This window comes from Biomphalaria glabrata, chromosome 16 (genome assembly GCF_947242115.1).
Source record: "Biomphalaria glabrata chromosome 16, xgBioGlab47.1, whole genome shotgun sequence".
Classification (NCBI taxonomy): domain Eukaryota; kingdom Metazoa; phylum Mollusca; class Gastropoda; family Planorbidae; genus Biomphalaria; species Biomphalaria glabrata.
In genome coordinates this window covers 2253951-2278041 of record NC_074726.1, presented here as the reverse complement: position 1 = coordinate 2278041, position 24091 = coordinate 2253951, and the positions used below count along the sequence as shown (strand labels likewise).

Genomic DNA, 24091 nt, shown 5'->3' with positions numbered 1-24091 from the left:
GTCGTCAGGAAAAAGAAATAATTGTCCGAAATTTAAGCTTGCTCCGACATTGGGTGTGAGAGAAATAAAATGCACCATTTTTTGTTACCAGACAAACACATTGAGTTGATATAAGCCTTTGTACAAAAGTCAAATATAAGCATTCCGAGATCACATTCATATAAAAAAAATGTCCGGCATGTAGTCACACATACTAAGATTTATTCGTTGAACAAATACATCTTAAACATAAAAATAAGTTAAACATAAGAACTCAATATCTCTACATCTACTAGTCTCACTCTCAACGTAGCAGAACTCAATATCTCTACATCTACTAGTCTCACTCTCAACGTAGCAGAACTCAATATCTCTACATCTACTAGTCTCACTCTCAACGTAGCAGAACTCAATATCTCTACATCTACTAGCCTCACTCTCAGTGTAACAGAACTCAATATCTCTACATCTACTAGTCTCACTCTCAACGTAGCAGAACTCAATATCTCTACATCTACTAGCCTCACTCTCAACATAGCAGAACTCAATATCTCTACATCTACTAGCCTCACTCTCAACGTAACAGAACTCAATATCTCTACATCTACTAGCCTCACTCTCAACGTAACAGAACTCAATATCTCTACATCTACTAGCCTCACTCTCAACGTAGCAGAACTCAATATCTCTACATCTACTAGTCTCACTCTCAACGTAACAGAACTCAATATCTCTACATCTACTAGCCTCACTCTCAACGTAACAGAACTCAATATCTCTACATCTACAAGCCTCACTCTCAACGTAGCATAACTCAATATCTCTACATCTACTAACCTCACTCTCAACGTAACAGAACTCAATATCTCTACATCTACTAACCTCACTCTCAGTGTAACAGAACTCAATATCTCTACATCTACTAGCCTCACTCTCAACGTAACAGAACTCAATATCTCTACATCTACTAACCTCACTCTCAACGTAACAGAACTCAATATCTCTACATCTACTAGCCTCACTCTCAGTGTAACAGAACTCAATATCTCTACATCTACTAGCCTCACTCTCAGTGTAACAGAACTCAATATCTCTACATCTACTAGCCTCACTCTCAGTGTAACAGAACTCAATATCTCTACATCTACTAGCCTCACTCTCAGTGTAACAGAACTCAATATCTCTACATCTACTAGCCTCACTCTCAGTGTAACAGAACTCAATATCTCTACATCTACTAGCCTCACTCTCAACGTAACAGAACTCAATATCTCTACATCTACTAGCCTCACTCTCAGTGTAACAGAACTCAATATCTCTACATCTACTAGCCTCACTCTCAACGTAGCAGAACTCAATATCTCTACATCTACTAGCCTCACTCTCAACGTAGCAGAATTCAATATCTCTACATCTACTAACCTCACTCTCAACGTAACAGAACTCAATATCTCTACATCTACTAACCTCACTCTCAACGTAACAGAACTCAATATCTCTACATCTACTAGCCTCACTCTCAACGTAACAGAACTCTATATCTCTACATCTACTAGCCTCACTCTCAACGTAGCAGAACTCTATATCTCTACATCTACTAGCCTCACTCTCAGTGTAACAGAACTCAATATCTCTACATCTACTAGCCTCACTCTCAGTGTAACAGAACTCAATATCTCTACATCTACTAGCCTCACTCTCAGTGTAACAGAACTCAATATCTCTACATCTACTAGCCTCACTCTCAGTGTAACAGAACTCAATATCTCTACATCTACTAGCCTCACTCTCAGTGTAACAGAACTCTATATCTCTACATCTACTAGCCTCACTCTCAGTGTAACAGAACTCAATATCTCTACATCTACTAGCCTCACTCTCAGTGTAACAGAACTCAATATCTCTACATCTACTAGCCTCAAAATCAACGTAGCAGAACTCTATGGCTATATGTCTACTAGATTATCTCTAAACTTGTAAGCTCTATTGCCTCACTAGGTCAATGCACACGACTTCTTTTGCACCAAATAATGTCACTAACTCTGTATCGTGAGCATAAGACCATTTCTGATTCCTATTAATCTCACTGCTTGTTTCTCGTATGATTACATCTATCGGATGACATTTATCAAAAGTATATGTTTGCTATATTCTTGTAAGCGTTGTAAGGACTAGTACATCTATAACATTCCATGTCTGACACGCTTATAACTTAAAACAACTTTCTGATGACAGACTAAAACAACAATAGCTGAACAAATATACAACACGTTGAATTGTTGATCTTATTAACTTGAGAATATTATAAGGCGTGCCTTACTTAGAATCAGAAGTTGTTGCCTGTAACAAAGAAGTTGTTGCCTGTCACAAAGAAGTTGTTGCCTGTCACAAAGAGGTTGTTACCTGTCACAAAGAAGCAGTTGTCAAACACAAAGAAGTTGTTGCCTGTCACAAAGAAGTTTTTGCCTGTCACAAAGACGCTGTTGTCTAACACAAAGAAGTTGTTGCCTGTCACAAAGATGTTGTTCCCTGTCACAAAGAAGTTGTTCCCTGTCACAAAGAAGTTGTTTCCTGTCACAAAGAAGTCGTTGCCTGTCACAAAGAAGTCGTTGCCTGTCACAGAGAAGTTGTTTCCTGTCACAAAGAAGTTGTTTCCTGTCACAAAGAAGTCGTTGCCTGTCACAAAGAAGTCGTTGCCTGTCACAAAGAAGTCGTTGCCTGTCACAAAGAAGTTGTTTCCTGTCACAAAGAAGTCGTTGCCTGTCACAAAGAAGTTGTTTCCTGTCACAAAGAAGTCGTTGCCTGTCACAAAGAAGTCGTTGCCTGTCACAAAGAAGTCGTTGCCTGTCACAAAGAAGTCGTTGCCTGTCACAAAGAAGTTGTCTGTCACAAATAACTTGTTTCCTGTCCACAAAGACGTTGTTTCCTGTCACACATAAAAATTGTTTAATTTTCAAACAATCATTACCCAAAATAATAATTTATATAATATAAGTTAAACAACATTAAAATCTAGTGGCTTGAAAGAGAACAGCTATTAGTGTCTCTTACAATGTGTCTTCGTGAAATGTGTATCAGAGCTTCGATAACGCTTGTGTTTTGTTTCGTTATCTGAATGGCAGATTATTAGGCTGTGTAGTAAAAGATAAAACATGAACAACATTGAATCTCGTGCTGTAAAACATAGGTAGAAAGCTAGAAACACTACTTAGGGTAAAATGTAGACTGCGTTTGTTATTTTTCAAAGTTTATGAAGATACACTATTTTTAGCCGGTAAGTTATATTTTGAAACTATTTCGATAATTGCAAAAACAGTTGAGGGAGATATCCTCAAGTCAATTATAAAACGCTATATGCAGAAAACTATTTTTGATAAACAATTGTCCAGTGGTGTAGTGACGTAGTTGTGTCTTAACTTGCATGAACGTAACATATACACATACACATACACATGAGTGGCGAAGCTGAACCAGTTCAATTGTGGAGAATTTTTCTGTTGTGTAGTTTCTGTTCATGGCCGGCCTTATGCTTAAACAAACAAGACTGCCGCCTAGGGCCTCCAATTAGCGGGGGCCTGAAGCATGAATTAAAAAAAAATAATTAAAAAAATGGAACAAATCTCAAACATAGCAGAAATCTATGACTCGTCTAATGGCGTAGCTTCTAGTCTCTACTTTAATTCAAGGTGCCTTTTGGAACGCTACTGGATTTGTTTGTAAAAATGTTTGTTTTACATGTTTCGGATGTTCCTTCAGAGTTGAAGATAATTACTTCCTAGTCCAAACCTCCCTTAGGACGACGGGGGATGGGAGCGGGCAGGGTTTGAACCCGGGACCATCGATACATCTGAATGACAGTCCAACGTGCAAACCGCACGACCAGGCAGCTATATGAATTTATTTATTTGCTGGTTTAGATATTGATGCCGATAAATTATTTTTACTCTTTTCTATTTTTCTTTTTTTTCTATTTCATTTAGGGCCAACTAATTCATTTTGCCTAGGGTCTCCAATTACCTAAGGCTGAACCTGTTCTTTCGCTCAGTATCTTGTTGTGTAGTTTTCTGTCGTATAGTGTCTGTGTAGTAGTCTTGTGTTATAGTGTCTATGGTGTAGTCTTATGTCTTATAATTTCTGTGGTGTAGTCTTATGTCTTATAGTTTCTGTGGTGTAGTCTTATGTCTTATAATTTCTGTGGTGTAGTCTTATGTCTTATAGTTTCTGTGGTGTAGTCTTATGTCTTATAGTTTCTGTGGTGTAGTCTTATGTCTTATAATTTCTGTGGTGTAGTCTTATGTCTTATAGTTTCTGTGGTGTAGTCTTATGTCTTATAATTTCTATGGTGTAGCTTCTAGTCTTATAATTTCTGTGCTGTAGTCCTATGTCTTATAATTTATGTAGTGCAGTCTTATAATTTCTGGGGTGTAGTCTTATGTCTTATAGTTACTGTGGTCTAGTTTTCTGTGGTGTAGTTTTCTATGGTCTAGTTTTCTGTGGTCTAGTTTTCTGTGGTGTAGTTTTCTATGGTCTAGTTTTCTGTGGTCTAGTTTTCTTTGGTCTAGTTTTATGGGGTCTAGTTTTCTGTGGTCTAGTTTTCTTTGGTCTTGTTTTCTGGGGTCTAGTTTTCTGAGGTTTAGTTTTCTGTGGTCTAGTTTTCTGTGGTCTAGTTTTCTGGGGTCTAGTTTTCTGGGGTTTAGTTTTCTGGGGTTTAGTTTTCTGTGGTCTAGTTTTTCGGGGTTTAGTTTTCTGGGGTCTAGTTTTTCAAGGTTTAGTTTTCTGTGTTCTAGTTTTTCGGGGTTTAGTTTTCTGGGGTCTAGTTTTTCGGGGTTTAGTTTTCTGTGGTCTAGTTTTTCGGGGTTTAGTTTTCTGTGGTATAGTTTTCTTTCATACTCTTTATTTATTACGTCCGATCATTATCTGGTGTAACTGAACAAGCCGCATTTTTTAGCAGCAAAGTTGACACAGCTCGTGCATGTGAAGGCACTTTAATTAGGGCGGTTTTCTTTCTCAGTCTTCATTCATTTTGCTCTCGGCGAGGTTCGTACCAGCACGCACAGTCTGTCTCCATGTTGTCCAATATTGAATTTCTTCCACCCTTATACTTTCATTGATACTTGTCGTTATCATATCTCGCTAGCAGACATTTCTGTTGGTTTGTCTTGGGCATCCCTTGGGTCTGACCTCTACGTAACTTCAGTCTTTAGGGATTCTTCTAATCTTGCATGCCTGAGACATGTCCCGAGCCAACGTAGCCTCCTCAGTGTCATAAAGCACAGATACTGTATGTATAGGCTAAGTTCAATACGTCCATATTAGTGATACGATTCCTCCAGGAGATACGCATAACGCGTTGCAGAGGCAGACCGTGTGAAAACTGTTTAATCTATGCACTGGGTGCATGTATGTTTTGACGAGCTCTCACTACAGAGACAAAGAAAGGGAGTGGGAGATAGAGAAAATAAGAGTGAGAGGGAGGGAGAGAGAGAGGGAGAGGGAGAGGGAGAGAGAGAGAGGGAGAGAGAGAGTGGGAGAGAGAGGGAGAGAGAGAGAGAGAGGGGGAGAGAGAGGGAGAGAGAGAGAGAGAGAGGGAGAGAGTTTGAGTTTTGAGTTTGAGTTTTGAGTTTAGGCACATCGGCACAATTTAGGCCATGTCGTGCCCGTAATCTTTTAAGGATCACTCTCCCTTTACATAACAAGGGCTAAATTCTAAAAAGTTAAATCATTAAAATCAAGGTCTATTCACAGTTAAAATAGTAAAGGTAGTAAAAATTTAATAATTTGGCAAAAATCTAATGTAAATATTATATGTTGACAATTCATAAGTCAGATCTTCGTTGACAACCCCACCTCCCGGACAAAGCCCAGTACCTTTCAAGGGTCGACATTATCAAATAGTGTTTTCAAGGTGTGTGTTTTAAACAATTTCTCCCTGACATCCTGGCATCTGGGGCAATCAATGAGGATATGTTCCACGGTCAGGGGAGAGTCACAGTGCTCACAAAGTGGGGAGAGAGAGAGTGAGAGATAGAGAGGGAGAGAGAGGGAGGGAGAGAGAGGGAGAGAGAGAGAGGGAGAGACAGAGGGAGAGACAGAGGGAGAGAGAGGGAGAGATAGAGAGGGAGAGAGAGGGAGAGACAGAGAGGGAGAGAGAGAGGGAGAGAGAGAGAGAGAGGGAGAGAGAGAGAGAGAGAGATTTTGTGTAAGATTTTGTTACAAATAATTTCTTCTTTTCTATAATTCTATTTTCTATTGACCTCATAATAGTCTAAGTGAAATTTAGTCAATCATTTAAAGAAATGTTTCTGGAAACAAAAAATTACATATGGCCGCCTTCAGTCCCAAAGCGACTATGAATCATCTCAACGAAATGAGCGGAATTCCTGGGCATTAGCTATGATTGGAACAATGTCGATGTTAACCCTTAAGATGCGTGAGGTAGCTTAGCCTCTAAACATAAACATAGTAGGTTCCTTTTGTATGTCTTCATTGTAAAACAGCTCAGCACTTTAAGGGTTAACAAAAGTTCCCCTTTCAGAAATTGTGATCTACAGGGCAGATAATGAAAAGGCACATCTGTTTCTGTGGCCTCCGGTTAACGAGGGTGTCATGTGGCCAGCACAACGACCAGCCGCCTTTACTTTTCCCCAACTATATCTAATGCTAAGTGCTCATTAGAGCTGGGTGGACTCAGAGGCGCCCAAAGAACCTGAAATTGAAAATCCCAGTCTTCACCAGGATTCGAACACGGGAAGCAAAAGCAAAGTGCTTTACCTCTCAGCCACTGAGCCGTCAAATTAAGTGTACTATGCATATACAAAAGTTTTTATTTCTATTCTATTGTTAAGAGAAAGTTGAGCTTTTTTATCATCTCAAAATGAGTGTGTCAAGGTCATTTAGAGAACTAGCTGATATAGTCTATAAACAAGAAATTCTTGAAAACCTAAAAGAGAAGTTACAAGTTTTACTGGATGACATTAACCAAGTAAGTGACTTTTTTTTATATACTACTATCATTAGAATCTTGTTTTTTTATGAAGCTTGTATTAATTCAGTTTGTCTGTTTGACTGTCTGTCTCTCTAAAATCAAATTGAAACTTTGCACGAATATTCAATCACATATATAGACAAGATATGTATTAATAAAAAAAAAATTCAATTAATAACTGGTAATTAATTATTTTATGTGACACCAGCATGAGAGATAAGTCCTTCAGTTTTCACAGATATGGCTAATTCAGCCAAATTGTATAGCTCCCTTAAATAATTATTAACACTATTTTCCGAAATGTATTATCAGATCACTTTGAAAATTTAAACATTTATTATACCCAGAAAAAAAATATGAATCAAATAAAAAAATTGACCAATTAGTCAGTTAAGTATTCGTAATTAATTATTTTGTTTGATATTGAAATCATCAAGTCAGTTTGGAAACATTAACTCTGCTGGCATCTTCACAAGAGTTGTCTCTCCATTACAACATTACAATTTAAGCCGCCTTTAGATTTAACGGATCCACACAAGGGCCATACATAAAGATGAAAAAAATGTAATGAAGATATTAGTAAAATCTTTAAACTTAAATCACTTTATTTACATTTAACCTTTACATACATTCAAAAGAATGTTGTATTTGTTTTTTCATTTTAATTGTATTTCTTTTTTTTTCAAAAGCTTATATCTACTCACTCTGTCGGTGTGTCTTTCTGGTAAAAGATCTGAACATGTTTTCTCCCATTTCCCATTCTCGAATCAAATCGAAACTTTGCACAATTATTTATTGTACCTGACAAGACGTGAATCAATAAAAAAAAAATTAACCCATTAGAGTTAATTAATTATTGGTGATTAATTATTCTTCTTAATATCGAAATAAGGGGAATAAATCGTATTAAATAAGAAATTTGGATGTATATATGGATTTAATTCCCTTAGAATGTTTTGACTTTTTTTCCTCCCATTTTCCATTCTCGGATCAAGTTATTCATAGTCGACAATACCCGAATCAATCCAAAAAATAACATAATTAGTTAATTAATTAGTTAGTCTCACATCATCCGTAAGCATACGGCGAATTGGGCGGCAAACTGCCTCAACAAAAATCTGTCACTGGCAATGTTTGAAGCCTCTTCTTATCCAGTGTGTTCTGCTCTAATGTCCTCCATGGAAGTGTGGTGCCAAGTAATACGAGGACGTCCCTGTTTCCTCTTTCCTCGCATTGAGCTGACCTCCATGTCATCGCAACTCTTGGTATGCGTAATTCATTTTGTCGGAGAACATGTCCAGCAAACCTCATACGACGTTCTGTCACAACCTCACTAAGTGGTCGATTCCCAGTTCGGCATAGTATTTACTTGTTTGGGACCCAATCTGTGTAACTGTCTTCTAAAATCCATCGTAGCCATCTTTGTTGAGCCACATTTAGTCTTTTCTCAATTTTGGCAGACGAATTCCATGTCTCACATGCATCTGTTGCAGTTGGGATGACGATTGTGTTGAGAAGGTGTATTTTTGTCTCGAGACCAATGGCCTGGTTAGTCCAAATAGGCTTCAGCCTTTGGAAAATGCTCCCTTTATTTTCCTATTCTGCACTTTACATCATGGTAGGCATCCCCATTATTCCCCATCATTTGTTATAATGCCGCCAAGGTATGTGATTTTGTCCAATCCTTCAAGCTCTGACTTACCAAGTCTGACATGGGCACATCTTGTACTAATTAATTAATTGTGTTTTATATAGCAAATAGAGAGCTATAAAATGCCATTTTTAGATAAATTTCAGTAAATAGCGGTTCTTTCCATGAGATAAACTTTTGTTTTTAAAAAGTTTTCTTTTTTTCTATTGCTTGTTTTCTATCTTCAAGTACTTCAATCAATTTTTTTTCTATGTAGTTAATAATATGAATTTATGAATTGAGACCTTTGTAAAATCTAGAGCAATATTATTATTATAGCTTTTATATAGCGCTACTTTCATGCTTATAGCATTTGTGGACCGGTGAGGGGGTATCTAGGAGTTGGTTTTCCGTGCTGCCTTTAGGTGCTCAGTAAACACAACTCTGCCCGAGTCGGGTGTCGAACCTCGAGCCCCCTTCTAGGTAGCCAAGCCAAGCCAAGTTCAAGCGCACTTGGCCTCTCGACCACAAAACTTTATTTACACATGTTCAAATATTTCATTTCATACATGTTTACCTTTTTTTTTTTCATATCTTAAAAATTAGCATGAGCCCGATTCAGTGTTGAGAACATTTTTTTTCTGTGTTTATTAATATGAAATGATATTATCCAGATGCCTCTAAATGTATTTCAGGTCACTAAACGATGTACATCATGGATTGAAAGAACAGAACCGATCACATATCTAGAACTACGACAGTATTTAACCGATAAAACATCAAAATATATTCAGCAATGTGCTACTTTAGTCTGTAAGTTAAGAGGCTGTCAAATTATTATAATTTTCATCACATCTATTCTTTAAAATGATTATGAATTGCATTACAGTTTTATTTAGTGAATTGGACCATAATAGTGAAAAATACATTTATTTCTAATAACAGTATGGACTGATTAGCCGGATTCGATTGTAACGCATGATTGGTTTTGGTACTTCAGGGCTGGTCGGACTTACCTGTAATCGGATTGGATTGTGCATAGAAAAAGAGATATTAATCATTACAGTTTAAAAAAAATATTTTTATAATTTTATAATTCCAGCTGTGCGGGATATAAAAAGCTACAACGATTACAAATTTCTTTTTTTTCACCTATAAAAATAGCTTAAATACGAAAGATATAAATAATATATATATATAGTTTTCAAATTCCTTAAAACTTTGATAGTCGTTTATAACGAATTGGTTTAAAAATCAAAAATCAACTTTCAGATCCTGAACTGACAAAAGAGGGGATTAAGGAAGTTTCTGACAAAGAGTCTATCTCAGCTGATAGCTCTGGATATAAAGGTAAAATTGATGCTCTGTTATATACTGTTTAACAACTATTATGTCATGCTAGTCATGTTTCATATATTCTTCTTTAAAGATTTGTATAAAACTTTCTAATGATTGCACAACTACAAAAAAAAAAAAACATTTATATGAATGCATAATACAAATTGTTACATATTTTGTAAGCTATACTATCACATAGCTTTCTTATTTTAGGGACATCGACCTCTTGTAAGATTAATTTCCTTATTAGAATTAACAATATAAATCAAAATGTAATTTTTTATACAACAAATGATCCTCTATGGAAGAAAAACTATACATATCTAACTTTTTGAAGTATCAAGTGATGATAAACAAATGGTATTTATTACTTTTTTTTCGCACTTTTTTAATTTTTAAAACTATTTGGTAGCTCATTGTTGTTTTTTTTAATTTCTGCAGTTTTTAATCTCAGTTGAATGTCCTGGATTTTTTTTTTGTTTTTTTTGTTGAAGAGCTCCTTAAGCATCACGTAGCTTTAACTCTTTCTCTCCGTAATTGTTTATTGCATTCTGTTGGAATCAACGTTGGTATCGTCAGGTAGGAGAGAAAGAGTTAGCTCTGTATTGCCGTAAACAAAAGTCTCCATTACAATTTTCTACTTAACGTTGATGAAAAGTCGCTAATATATGGAATGACTTGTTGGTCAGGAAGCGTGTCATCTAAATTGTTTCGCCGTTAGGACAACCGCATTAAAAGAAAGCATTAAAAATCCCAGGCACAACCCTGCCATATTTAAATGAGTTTGTTGAACAAAAATGTCTCAGCAAAGTCGGAAACTGTTAGAAGGCAACTGCGAACCCTCTCAAGTCAAGTCGTCTAGCAAATGGTGGTAAACCTTGGTTTGGCCAATAATAGAATATGCATCCTCCGTTTGGGACCCCTCAACTCAAGATAACATTAAGAAACTGGAACAGACACAAAATAAGCAGTGAGATTCATAACAAACGAATATACACACTTAACTAGAGTAACACCTTTAGTAAAATCTCTAACTTTAGAAAGCCTTCAGGACAGAAGACTCAAAAGTAAAGTAGCAATTATACATAAAACACAGAACCATAATCTTCAAATACAAAAACAAAATCCAATAAAATACTCTGAAAGACACAAAGATAAAGGCACATTCCTCGTCCCATATGCTAGGACAAATTTGTACAAATACTCTTTCTTCCCTAGTGCTATTAGAGCATGGAATGGGTTGCCTGAGCTAGCCAGGAAAACCAGTGACTGGGCAGAATTTAAGTCATTGGTTAATATGCATGACTAAATGCATGACGCGTAGGACGTAATCATCTTCTTTTTTGAAGTAACGTCTGTATTATATAAGATAAGATAAGATAAGATATAGGTGACTTCTGAACGGTACAAAAACGTGTTCTTTCTCTCTAGGAGAGACTGTATCAGAGCTCTTCTTTGACTTAAGAACGTGAAAAGAACCAACACGTCTGATTGTAGTAACTGGATGACTTTAACTATATGTTGAATGTTGTTGTTTGTTTTAGAAAGGAGTCCTTGAACTTGTAATTACAACACATTTTAATTAAGGATCAATAAAGCAGTCTAAGACTTGTCAAAGTCTGCTGTTTTTACAATCTCTTGTTGATATTCATTTTACAGATGAGAAAAACTACAAAATACTGGAAGAGGAAACTATAAACATTCAGAAAACCAAAAAGTCCGACAAAAACAATAAAAAAACGACTAAAGAAAGTCAAGAAATAAGCACGCAATCACATACGGAGATGTATCTGGCCAGGGAATTTATGTTCACACTACAATCTAAATTTGAGACACTGACTCAAGAAACACACAAGAGTATTCAAAGTCAAGATAAAAAGGTAAGATATATCTGTCTTTACTTAAGACTTTACTGCTAGGAACTTTTGTCAAAGTAAGATATCTGTCTTTACTTAAGACTTTACTGCTAGGAACTTTTGTCAAAGTAAGATATCTGTCTTTACTTAAGACTTTACTGCTAGGAACTTTTGTTAAAGTAAGATATCTGTCTTTACTTAAGACTTTACTGCTAGGAACTTATGTCAAAGTAAGATATCTGTCTTAACTTAAGACTTTATTGCTAGGAACTTATGTCAAAGTAAGATATCTGTCTTTACTTAAGACTTTATTGCTAGGAACTTTTGTCAAAGTAAGATATCTGTCTTTACTTAAGACTTTATTGCTAGGAACTTTTGTCAAAGTAAGATATCTGTCTTTACTTAAGACTTTACTGCTAGGAACTTATGTCAAAGTAAGATATCTGTCTTTACTTAAGACTTTATTGCTAGGAACTTTTGTCAAAGTAAGATATCTGTCTTTACTTAAGACTTTACTGCTAGGAACTTATGTCAAAGTAAGATATCTGTCTTTACTTAAGACTTTACTGCTAGGAACTTATGTCAAAGTAAGATATCTGTCTTTACTTAAGACTTTACTGCTAGGAACTTATGTCAAAGTAAGATATATGTCTTTACTTAAGACTTTACTGCTAGGAACTTATGACAAAGTAAGATATCTGTCTTTACTTAAGACTTTACTGCTAGGAACTTATGTCAAAGTAAGATATCTGTCTTTACTTAAGACTTTACTGCTAGGAACTTATATCAAAGTAAGATATCTGACTTTACTTAAGACTTTACTGCTAGGAACTTATGTCAAAGTAAGATATCTGTCTTTACTTAAGACTTTATTGTTAGGAACTTTTGTCAAAGTAAAATATGTCTCTACTTATGACTTTATTGCTTGGTACATATGTCACAGCTGATAAATAAACACCGTGTGCTATTGATTTCTAGATTGAAGAGTTCTCAGACGACGTAGAGAAACGAATTGAACAGATCAATCTTTTAGGTCAGTTATAAATGGTTCTCAAGCTGTCACATTTATACAATAGTAAACAAAATACATAATAAGCAGCTTTCTTATATTATATATATTTTATTTGATATCTATTATAAAAATTATATAGTAAAATATACAAACTTTTTTTTTTACAATGACTTCTTGAATATTTTTTTTTCTGAAATCAGTAATAACTAGAGTATGTCTCTTATAATAATATCATTTTATTACCCACAGTAAAACAGTATAACGATGATTTACTAAAAATAGAACAACAGAATTTGAAAAAAGAGCTAGGTGAGTATTTAAAATCAAGAAAGAGAAACATATATTAACTATTTTTGCCCTTGATTGATGGTTTTATAAATCCTATATTAGCTTCAAGCAAAATAATAATGGCATTACTTTATCAATGTGTCTCCCATTCATTGTCTAGTGGTCACTAAAGTTGATATAATAGATGACGACATTGATATTTAAAAAATCAAAATTATTGTAAATAATAATAGATAAATTCATGTTTGTCAAAGGAAAGCGTTCCGTGAAAAAAGAAAAAATAGTGACCAGAGTTAGTTGTGGATTTAAATGCTATGAGTAGACGTCTCCCAACTGATGGCTGCCTGTTTGTGCAGTATGCGCGCTGGACTGTCGTTCGGCTGTTTCCCCTGCCGAGGGTTCATATCCTGCCCACTGTAATCCCCCCCACCCCGTCATTTGGTTTGGACTAGGAAGAAAAATTCTCTTCAATTCTGAAGGAACTTCTTGAACATTTTTTAAACAAAAATTACTAGCATTAAAAAAATATATTTATTTACTTGGTAGTAAGGACCAATGTTTGTTCCAGAAATAAGTTTTGGACATGTTGAAAGTCTGAAGGCCAAAGAGAAGAGTTTAACAGAAGAACTTGGTAGGTAGTGTTTTTCTTTCATACTGCTATAACTTAGCAATTAACCTCAACGAAAGTGATAGAAAACAGAACGTTTAATAATCAATTATAAACTACATCTAGAGCCAAACTTAGAATCACATCTCAGGCCTTCTTGTTTACATCGCTAAACATCGGCCATCTTCCTTCCTCTGTTCTCTGTCGTGTCCTCTGGTACACAATGTCGCGCCAAATGACAGTGCGCAATGTAGAGTCATAACAATACTATTAGTCTACTGAAATGACTAATCTTATTAGACTAAATAGCTTAATCCGTAGTCGGGCTGACGGTCATGGTTTAATTTAAAAGGCCACTCTAGACTAAACATTTTATTCTTCTACATTTAACTCTAGCTCAGATGACTAAGACTAAGACTAAGACTGTCTTATTGATCCTTATTAGAAATTTGTTATGATTTAAGGGTTCGTTTCCCAAACAAGGAACTACACAAGTTCCCAAGTCAGTGAGTAGCGCTGATACAGCCTGACTGAATTTAAGGAACGAACTCGTACCGTTCAGTTCTAGTCTTGATTGACAGACAACAGGACTTAATTATGATAAGGGGGGGGGGGGTCTGTTGTCTTCTTCTTATTGACAGTCGTTGACTTGTAGCACCAAACTGCTGGTAGACAACTAAACCACTCTAGGCGTATTATATTTTAACTTGTAAAACTTGAAAGGATTTGAGTAATTTCTTTTGTTAACAATATTTTATTTTATTTTATTAAAGTATAATAAAAAAAAACTCAACTTGAGATGAAACTAACGTAGTAGACATTAGTAATAATATAACTTGATAGTTTCAACAGATGCTAAATCTCTATAAAAACATGTCTTTTCAATCTCAGGCTCTGGAGTCGTCTGTCCTTTCTAAGATCGCTGATAACAATGCTACCTATTTTCTATCATTCACACTGCTTAGCTAATATATTCCCAGCGTCACCATAGAAACACACACACACACACACTCCATAACACTTCTAAAAGGTTTCCAGCTTTGCTGAAACATTTTTACTCCCAAGTTCATGTAAATATGGTAGTGTTGTGCGTGTTTTGTTAGGGTAGGAGGCGCTGGTAGATTTTTAAAAGAGAACAAATATAAAAAAAAAGTTTAGAGAAGGACCCATAACGTTGAAGTCCATAGAGTATACTTCTGTCAATTTAATGCTAAGCACCACTCAATCCTGTTGTAAACTATTAGCGAAGAATGTTGGACCGTTTCTCATCAGCCTGACTGTCTTTTGAACTGAAAATAGCATTTGGAACACAACAAATACAGACACGTATGACCCTAACCTAGTCCACCTCATAGGTCTGAAAAGGGGGAGCTTTTACTTTAAAATAAATTATGGCTTTTATATAGCGCTACTTTCATGCTGATAGCATGCTCAGAGCGCTTTGGTCCAATCTCATTAGTGGACCAGTTGGGGGGGGGGGGAGAGAAGTTTTTTTTCCGTGCTGCCTTTAGGCGCTCAGTAAACACAACTCTGGTCGAGTCGGGTGTCGAACCTCGAGCCCCCCTTCATAGGTAACCAAGACAAGCTACTTAGCCTCTCGACCACATCATAAAACAGAAATACACTAACGGATGGAAAACTACATTTTTTTTTTGTTACTTCCTGAAATTATAAAATTATGACAATCTATTTATACAAAAAAAGTAAAGTTCCCCTTTATGACCCTGTGCTCTATAGGACAGAATGATAAGTTTCTGTTTCTGAGCCTACGGTTAACGAGGGTGTCATGTGGTCAGCACAATGACCAACCGCCTTTACTTTTCCCCAACCAATGTCAGGTACCCATTAGAGCTGGATGAGCTCAGAGGCGATCCCTTAATTAAAAATCCCAGTCTTCAACAGGATTCGAACCCGGGTCCCCTGGTTTGGTGGCCAAGGCTTTATCGCTTAGCCACCGCGACCCCACAATTTAGTTATACATTGAAGAAACATTTTTTTATCCGTTATTTTTATCATAAAGTATAGAAATTAATTGTAACTTAGTTGTATACATTTCTACATTCAAAATAAAGCAAAGAGTATTGTTATTGCAGAAAATTCTAAACAGCTAATTAAAAATGGTAAAGATGAAATCAAAAAGCTGCAAGCAACAGAAGGTAATGTCTTCCTGAAAGTCTAGAAATTAAATTAAATTTCCTCCTGATTTCTCAATCAATTATAGACACATTATTGACATTCTGAATAAAAGAATGCCGACGGAAGCATGGTTTTGTTTTTCTCTCAATCTTTTCTGTCGTTCTGCCTCAAGACTACAGCGCCCACTTCATGGCACGAAATTGTAGTTGTAGGCCGACGGAAGCTTGATTTTGTTTCTCTCTCAGTCTTTTCTGTCGTTCTGCCTCAAGACTACAGCGCCCACTTCATGGCACGAAATTGTAGTTGTAGGACGACGGAAGCTTGATTTTGTTTCTCTCTCAGTCTTTTCTATCGTTCTGCCTTAAAGACTACAGCGCCCACTTCATGGCACGAAATTGTAGTTGTAGGCCGACGGAAGCTTGATTTTGTTTCTCTCTCAGTCTTTTCTATCGTTCTGCCTTAAGACTACAGCGCCCACTTCATGGCACGAAATTGTAGTTGTAGGCCGACGGAAGCTTGATTTTGTTTCTCTCTCAGTCTTTTCTATCGTTCTGCCTTAAGACTACAGCGCCCACTTCATGGCACGAAATTGTAGTTGTAGGCCCCCTAATTGCCTATATCGACTAATCGTAAGCTCTACAGCTGGAGGTCACTCACAAACTCCGCGGGATACATATTAGAGACCAAAAGAAAATCCGCTGTAGAGGACAGTCGCAAACGGCGAAAAGAAAATCATAATTGACCACCGGTGGACATAAATATGTTTTCTTTGAAGAAACATTTGTAATTTATAAGATTAGATGCGGCCCATCACTTCTTAATTTAAAGTATTTTAGCCTGTGACTTTCTACTTAAGAGAAATAGAGCACAACGGGACATTTCCAAAGCTCAGAATGCAAGAAAAACTATTTCTTCATATAAATTGCGTGTAGCATACATATTGTAATAACTTAAGGGAGGCAACTTAACGAGACATTGATGTTTATTGACAGGACATCACAAATACAATGTAACAACAACCTCCTTGAGCACAGCATCTTCATTAGATCTCGACTTGGGCGGAAATCCGTCTCTCTTAATGTAAACATCCTTCCTAGTCTGTTTTTTTTTAGAAGTGCGCACCTCTGCACTAGCCTGGATGGCGGTGCGCATGGCAGAGTTACAACAATATTCTATGAATGGCTTCTTTATTTTCTTTTATTTGAAAGCCTTCACTATTTTATTATAAGTTGCATTTTTTCCCTCTAGTCTGGAGTTTCTTGAAAAGTCTAAAGAGACCTCTCGTGACCTCTCGTGACCTGTTCTGTAGTTCTTTAAATGTAATATCCATACACATTTAAAAAAAAAAAATGAAAATAGAGCTCGTATTTTTTTATTACTTGAAAGATCTATTTTGATTTCATGTTATTTTGTAATAATTATTTTTCTTTTCTAGAAAAAAGTAAAACGATTCTGCAAGAATATATACAGAAAATTCGATACATCTTTAAGGATATGGGTATGTCATTTTTTGTGTAATAGTGTTGTTAAGGCTACCTACAAGAACTAGCTAATCTTATTGATTTCAATGAACACGCTAGAATTTTTTTTTTCATTAGTTCTATATCTATACTTCTAAAATTTTTACATTTTTTAATGGCATTATATTATTATTATTATAGCTTTTATATAGCGCTACTTTCATGCTTATAGCATGCTCAGATCGCTTTTGGTCCAATCTCATTTGTGGACCTGTGGGGGGGGGGAAGGGGTATCTAGAAGTTAGTTTTCCGTGCTGCCTTTAGGCGCTCAGTAAACACAACTCTGCCCGAGTCGGGTGTCGAACCTCGAGCCCCCTTCTAGGTAGCCAAGCCAAGCCAAGTTCAAGCGCACTTAGCCTCTCGACCACGCTTTTGTCATGTAAATGAAAATAAATTGAAGAATTGTTAATGTCATACTTTTTACGATTATTATTTGAGGGATTAGAAAATAAAATGACCAGTTGATGAAATGACCAGTTGATGAAATGACCAGTTGATGAAATGATCAGTTGATAAAATGGCCAGTTACGGAAAACGCCAATCCTACGTGCGATAAAAAAAAGGGAATCGTCAGTTTTTAAGTAATAAAATATAATAATCGGACGAGTTTTCACCTAAACCGAATGTTTCAATACCTTATTTACTTTTATAGTCAATGGCATATAAATATGCCATAGGTTGCAAGGTTAGTAATGTAAAGTTAATTCGATCGCAATTTCGTACTTAGCAAAGAATGAATAAAATGCAAAATCGAATTTTTTTTTTCTAAAACAAATTACAAAATCTTAATTTTCACTTATTATCATTATTCCCACCCTGACTAGGCCCCGCGCAATAGTTTCGCATAGGGCCCCGCAATTGTTACGACCGAAACTGCCTAAGGGTATAGTGAAGGAAGCACTAAGATAGGGTCGTCTAAAGAAAGCTTTCTGAACAATAGAGAAGAATGGAACGGATTCTCTCTTGATATCCTTCTAAGAACAGCAGCTGGCCGGGAAAAGTAGGTGAATTTAGATACGTGAACTGTCACAGCGCGTTTACGTGAACTGTCACAGCACCCTTACGTGGACTGTCACAACGCCCTTACGTGGACTGTCACAACGCCCTTACGTGGACTGTCACAACGCCCTTACGTGGACTGTCACAGCACCCTTACGTGGACTGTCACAGCACCCTTACGTGGACTGTCACAGCACCCTTACGTGGACTGTCACAACGCCCTTACGTGGACTGTCACAGCGCCCTTACGTGAACTGTCACAACGCCCTTACGTGGACTGTCACAACGCCCTTACGTGGACTGTCACAACGCCCTTACGTGGACTGTCACAACGCCCTTACGTGGACTGTCACAACGCCCTTACGTGGACTGTCACAACGCCCTTACGTGGACTGTCACAACGCCCTTACGTGGACTGTCACAGCACCCTTACGTGGACTGTCACAGCACCCTTACGTGGACTGTCACAGCACCCTTACGTGGACTGTCACAACGCCCTTACGTGGACTGTCACAGCGCCCTTACGTGAACTGTCACAACGCCCTTACGTGGACTGTCACAACGCCCTTACGTGGACTGTCACAACGCCCTTACGTGGACTGTCACAACGCCCTTACGTGGACTGTCACAACGCCCTTACGTGGACTGTCACAACGCCCTTACGTGGACTGTCACAACGCCCTTACGTGGACTGTCACAACGCCCTTACGTGGACTGTCACAACGCCCTTACGTGAACTGTCACAACGCCCTTACGTGGACTGTCACAACGCCCTTACGTGGACTGTCACAACGCCCTTACGTGGACTGTCACAACGCCCTTACGTGGACTGTCACAACGCCCTTACGTGGACTGTCACAACGCCCTTACGTGGACTGTCACAACGCCCTTACGTGGACTGTCACAACGCCCTTACGTGGACTGTCACAACGCCCTTACGTGGACTGTCACAACGCCCTTACGTGGACTGTCACAACGCCCTTACGTCGAGACTGATGGTGACGATGCTAAAAGTGTAAAGATTTTAGCCAAATAAAAAAGTAAAGAAAGTTTCCCCTTTCAGACCTTGCGAGGTATGGGGCAGATGATGTTAAGGTCATCTGTTTCTTTGGCCAACGGTTAACGAGTCGGGTGTTATGTAGCCAGCACAACGACCAACCGCCTTTACTTTCCCTACTAAAGCCAGGTACCCATTAGAGTAGGGTGGCACTAAAAATCTCGAAATTCAAAATACAAGTCTTCACCGGGAATCGAACCCAGGACCTCAGGTTCGGAAGCCAAACGCTTAACTATTCGACGTCTGCGCCCCCTTCATATCAAATGCAAATATTAAAATAATTAATTAAACAAGTTTGGCATTTTTGTTTTCAAAAAAAAAATTTTATGTCAAAAACATAATAATATATATATTTTTGAAAAATTTCTAATAAAGAAATGATATAAAGAAATGATGAACTGATTATTTGAATCCTTTATAAAAAACGACTCAAAACTCAATGACCTGTTCACTCTATTTTTTATTTTTCAGAACCTAGATATGACAATGATTGGCCGAGTAAGTTAACTTTTACTTGTATTATTTTTATTCTATGATTTTTTTAAAAATATGTGCATATTATTATTATAGCTTTTATATAGCGCTACTTTCATGCTTATAGCATGCTCTTTTTGGTCCAATCTCATTTGTGGACTAGTGGGGGGGGGGGGAGGGGGTATCTAGGAGATTATCTAAAATCACTTGTCTGACATCTACTTGGACCTAATTATCTTGAACTTTTAAGGAACATCTGAAACATGTAAAACATTTTTAAAACATCATTACTTTGTACAATTGAACAAAGTCATGTCTTGAATATTCCTTGCAAGTGGGCGGATCCGATTGTAATCTTGTTTTACTTATATATTGACAATATATGGCATTGAAATCAGAGTTCACTTGTAAAAATGTTTGTGAAATGTTTTACATGTTTTGGATGTTCCTTCAGAGTTGAAGATAGTTTACTTCCTAGTCCAAACCTCCCGCAGGACAACGGGGGATGGGAGCGGGCAGGATTTGAACCCTCGACCATCGATAAATCCGAACGACAGTCCAGCGCGCAAACCTCACGACCAGGCAGCCTTCTGTTAATTTAGTAGGCTGATATTAAATCTTACTAAATGTATTGATGTTGGGCCTAGGGACTTTTTAACCTCCTAGTACATAAGTCACTCCAGATTAAAGCCAAATGCTGAGATTGATTTTTAGTGTCTATTTCTTGTGCTTGCTATTTCAAAATATTTTAATAGCTGATGAGGCTATTAGCTCAGACACCCCCAGATTTGGCATCCATAGCCCAACTATATTTGATGTATTTAATAATGTGTTGTCGTTTTTTTTGTTCTAGATTTTCCATTTGTTTCCATTTGTTTCAATTCTAAATGTTATAGTTCTATAAGTTTTTTCAAGGATTCTTAAGGGATTACGTCTTCAAATAGATAATGTAACTAAGGATGTACTTTGCTCTAAGATAGTTAAAAAAAATTTTTCAATTTAAAATTTAGACTTATTCTTTCAAATTCAATATTTTAGATGACGGAAAGAGTAGGATTGTGGTTGAAGGTGGGCTTTAATCGGTATATACACACACATATATATATATATATATATATATATATATATATATATATATATATATATATCCATGTAGAAGTGTACGTATATGTGCATACATACATATACAGGCATACATTGATATAAATATATATATATATATATATATATATATATATATATAAATATGTATGGATAAATTAATATATACATGTCCTTTTATATACACATATAAATATATATATATATATAATATATATATACATATATATATATAATATATATACATATATATATATATACACATATACATATATATATATATACACATATATATATAATATATATACACATATATATATAATATATATACACATATATATATAATATATATATACACATATATATATAATATATATATACACATATATATATAATATATATATACACATATATATATAATATATATATACACATATATATATAATATATATATACACATATATATATAATATATATATATATATGTGTATATATATATATATATATGCTTATTATATTAATTTACATTTCATTATTTTTAACCTTTTTAAAATTTGCATTTAAAAAATAAATGCTTATTCTTTTAAATTCAATATTTTAGTCGAGAGAACTAAGAAATGTGTAAAGGGTTGTAAGTATACATTCACTTATTATATTAATTTACATTTCCTTACTGTTTAGCTTTTAAAAATTTGCTTACAGTATTAAATATAAAATGCTTATTCTTTTAAATTCAATATTTTAGTCGACAAGGTTGAGAATGGTACTAGGGCTTGTAAGTATACATTAACTTATTATATTAATTTACATTTCCTTACTGTTTAGCTTTTAAAAATTTGCTTACAGTATTAAATATAAAACAGCCACTGTAGCTATCTGTATATAATTCTTTTCATGGCTCAACAGTTTGAACACCAATAAGTAAAGAAAAGATCACTCTTTTATTTCTACAAGTCGGACTAGAATTACCCTACTTTAATTTAGTGACAAAAAACAAAAAAAAGATGGGGGGAGATCAAGTAGTATTCACCCGTTACTAAATAGCAGGGCCAGATTTAACCATTGTGACCAAGAAGTCTTGGAAAGATCACTCTTTTATTTCTGCAAGTCGGACTAGAGTTACCCAACGTAGCTTTAGCGACGAATAAAAAGAGGGGGGGTGAGAACAGGTATTCTACTCTGCTTTCACCCTTCACTAAATAGTAGGGCCGGCCTTAACCATTGTGGAGCCCTATGCGAAACGGATTTCTCGGGGCCAAGTTTGGGTAGGTATACGGATAATAAGTGAAATTTAAGAGTTTGTATTAGAAAAGTCTTTGCATTTTATTTATTCTTTACTACGTACAGAATTACTTTACGAGCCTTGCGTGTAGCGACCTAATACATTATATCATAATAATTCTGTTTTCTTCGTAGATTACGCACAATAGCAAGAATTACCAAATGTTTCAATCTATCTACGAGAATTGTTGAACTCAAGTAATTGTTCATTAGTATGAGGCGCAAGAAGTGCTAATAATTCAAATTAATAAGCTTTTGTTAGGACCACTCTTTTTGTATCACTCTGGCGTGGTAACACTCTCTCGCCCAAGAATTATATCATTACTTTTATGTTCACCATTAACACTCGAAATAATGAAGCTATAACTACATTTGGGTAAAGCTGCAAGGCAACAGAGGTTTGAATTCAGAGTTTTCCTTCTCTTAGGTGGGTAGCCAGCCATGGCTTATGAGCCCCTCCTGCCTTGCAGCTTTACCCAATCATGGGAAAGGCTTCGGGAGTTAACCCTGAGGAAAAATCAGGAGCTGGCGACCCTAAGGCAGTTTGCAGCACCCAGTGCCACACTCTGGCAGAACCTGCCACGCCGCTGATCCCAAACTGTATTGGCACTGCCGTTCCTTCGGATACATCAGCTGCGTGGAGAGGGGGGAACTGATGTGTGGGCGACATCGTTCCAACCACAGCTAATGCCCAGGCATTCATCTCATTTCCATGAGATGATACATAGTCGCTTCGCGACTGAAGGAGGCCATAGAAGAACTACATTTAAATTTGTTTTATGCAAAACACACACACACAGACACAAAACAGGTATTTAGTCAATTTCAGCTTCATATGATAAAAAAAATAATATTTTATACAGTGTCTTCAAAGGTCTAGATCCTACATCGGTTTTGAAAGGACTGTCGCATTCGATAATTTCGAGTCTAAGGCTTTATTGATTCAATAATTTAATAAATTGTGCGTATCGTCCTCTAAGTCTAGATCTAAATCATGATCATAGACATCATAGACATCAATAAATATAGACTGGCCGATAAAAGAGTTTTACGAAACGAAAATTTGTGACTAGCAATTTTGTGTACTTTATTATACAGCAGTGTAGTTTTGTTTAATCTATATTATATTATTATTATTATTATTGTATTATATAAGATAATCTCTAAGACTGAAGATCATGCAACTTTTCAGAATTCGGAAATCCGACAACAATAGATATACATGTTTTCAAGTTACATGAAGTTATTTCCTTTTTCCAGTCCATATTTATGTATGTCTATGATCATGATCTAAATGCTTATCATTAGAAAATTAAAAGGTGTAGGCCTACTAGATCTATACATTTTAGCTTAACCAGGATTCGTTCTCGGGGAGAAAGAAGGGGGAGGAGGCGGGGTACAAAATGTTATTAAATGAAACATTCATTGACGTTTAATAGAAAAACAATCGCTCAACAAGTTGCATAAAAAGAGGTATTTGTCTTTTTTAAAAGTATTTGTAGTGTTTTTCTTATTGTTTCTTTTTAAGGCAAGCTGTGTCGTACTGTAACTAATAATTGTAAGTAAATTTACCTTTGTTTTAATAAATAAATAAAACAAAGACAACACATGTGTACTTTGTACACAATTCATATCCATTGTAAATTTCATATTCACATGACCTAGTAAAAGTTTATCAGCTTTTTTCTTCTTATTAAGAGCGTGTTGGTTAATTGGTAAAGTGCTAAACCCCAGAATTGATACTCGACAAATAATAAGATTCACAATTTCGAGAATTTTAGGAAGCCCCTGAGTCAATGCAACTTTTGTAGGTACCTGACTTTAGTTT

General features: G+C 36.1%; 2 protein-coding genes across 2 annotated transcripts in view; both read left to right on the top strand.

Annotated features, from left to right (window-relative positions):
- Positions 1-169: 169 nt before the first annotated feature.
- Positions 170-1959, top strand: LOC129923408 (serine-rich adhesin for platelets-like). The gene is made up of 3 exons (XM_056014277.1): positions 170-180; positions 276-679; positions 836-1959. Exons 1-3 carry the CDS (start codon positions 170-172, stop codon positions 1957-1959), a joined length of 1539 nt encoding a protein of 512 aa, XP_055870252.1.
- Positions 1960-3073: 1114 nt separating this feature from the next.
- Positions 3074-24091, top strand: part of LOC129923500 (uncharacterized) — a 23690-nt gene continuing 2672 nt past the window's right edge. The window contains exons 1-14 of the mRNA XM_056014780.1: positions 3074-3253; positions 6825-6961; positions 9290-9407; positions 9867-9944; positions 11592-11812; positions 12767-12821; positions 13050-13109; positions 13657-13719; positions 15789-15851; positions 17267-17329; positions 19879-19905; positions 21584-21613; positions 21728-21757; positions 23792-23821. Coding sequence (XP_055870755.1) covers positions 6854-6961; positions 9290-9407; positions 9867-9944; positions 11592-11812; positions 12767-12821; positions 13050-13109; positions 13657-13719; positions 15789-15851; positions 17267-17329; positions 19879-19905; positions 21584-21613; positions 21728-21757; positions 23792-23821 — 946 coding nt within the window. The 5' untranslated portion in view covers positions 3074-3253; positions 6825-6853. The remainder of the gene's footprint in view (positions 3254-6824; positions 6962-9289; positions 9408-9866; positions 9945-11591; positions 11813-12766; positions 12822-13049; positions 13110-13656; positions 13720-15788; positions 15852-17266; positions 17330-19878; positions 19906-21583; positions 21614-21727; positions 21758-23791; positions 23822-24091) is intronic.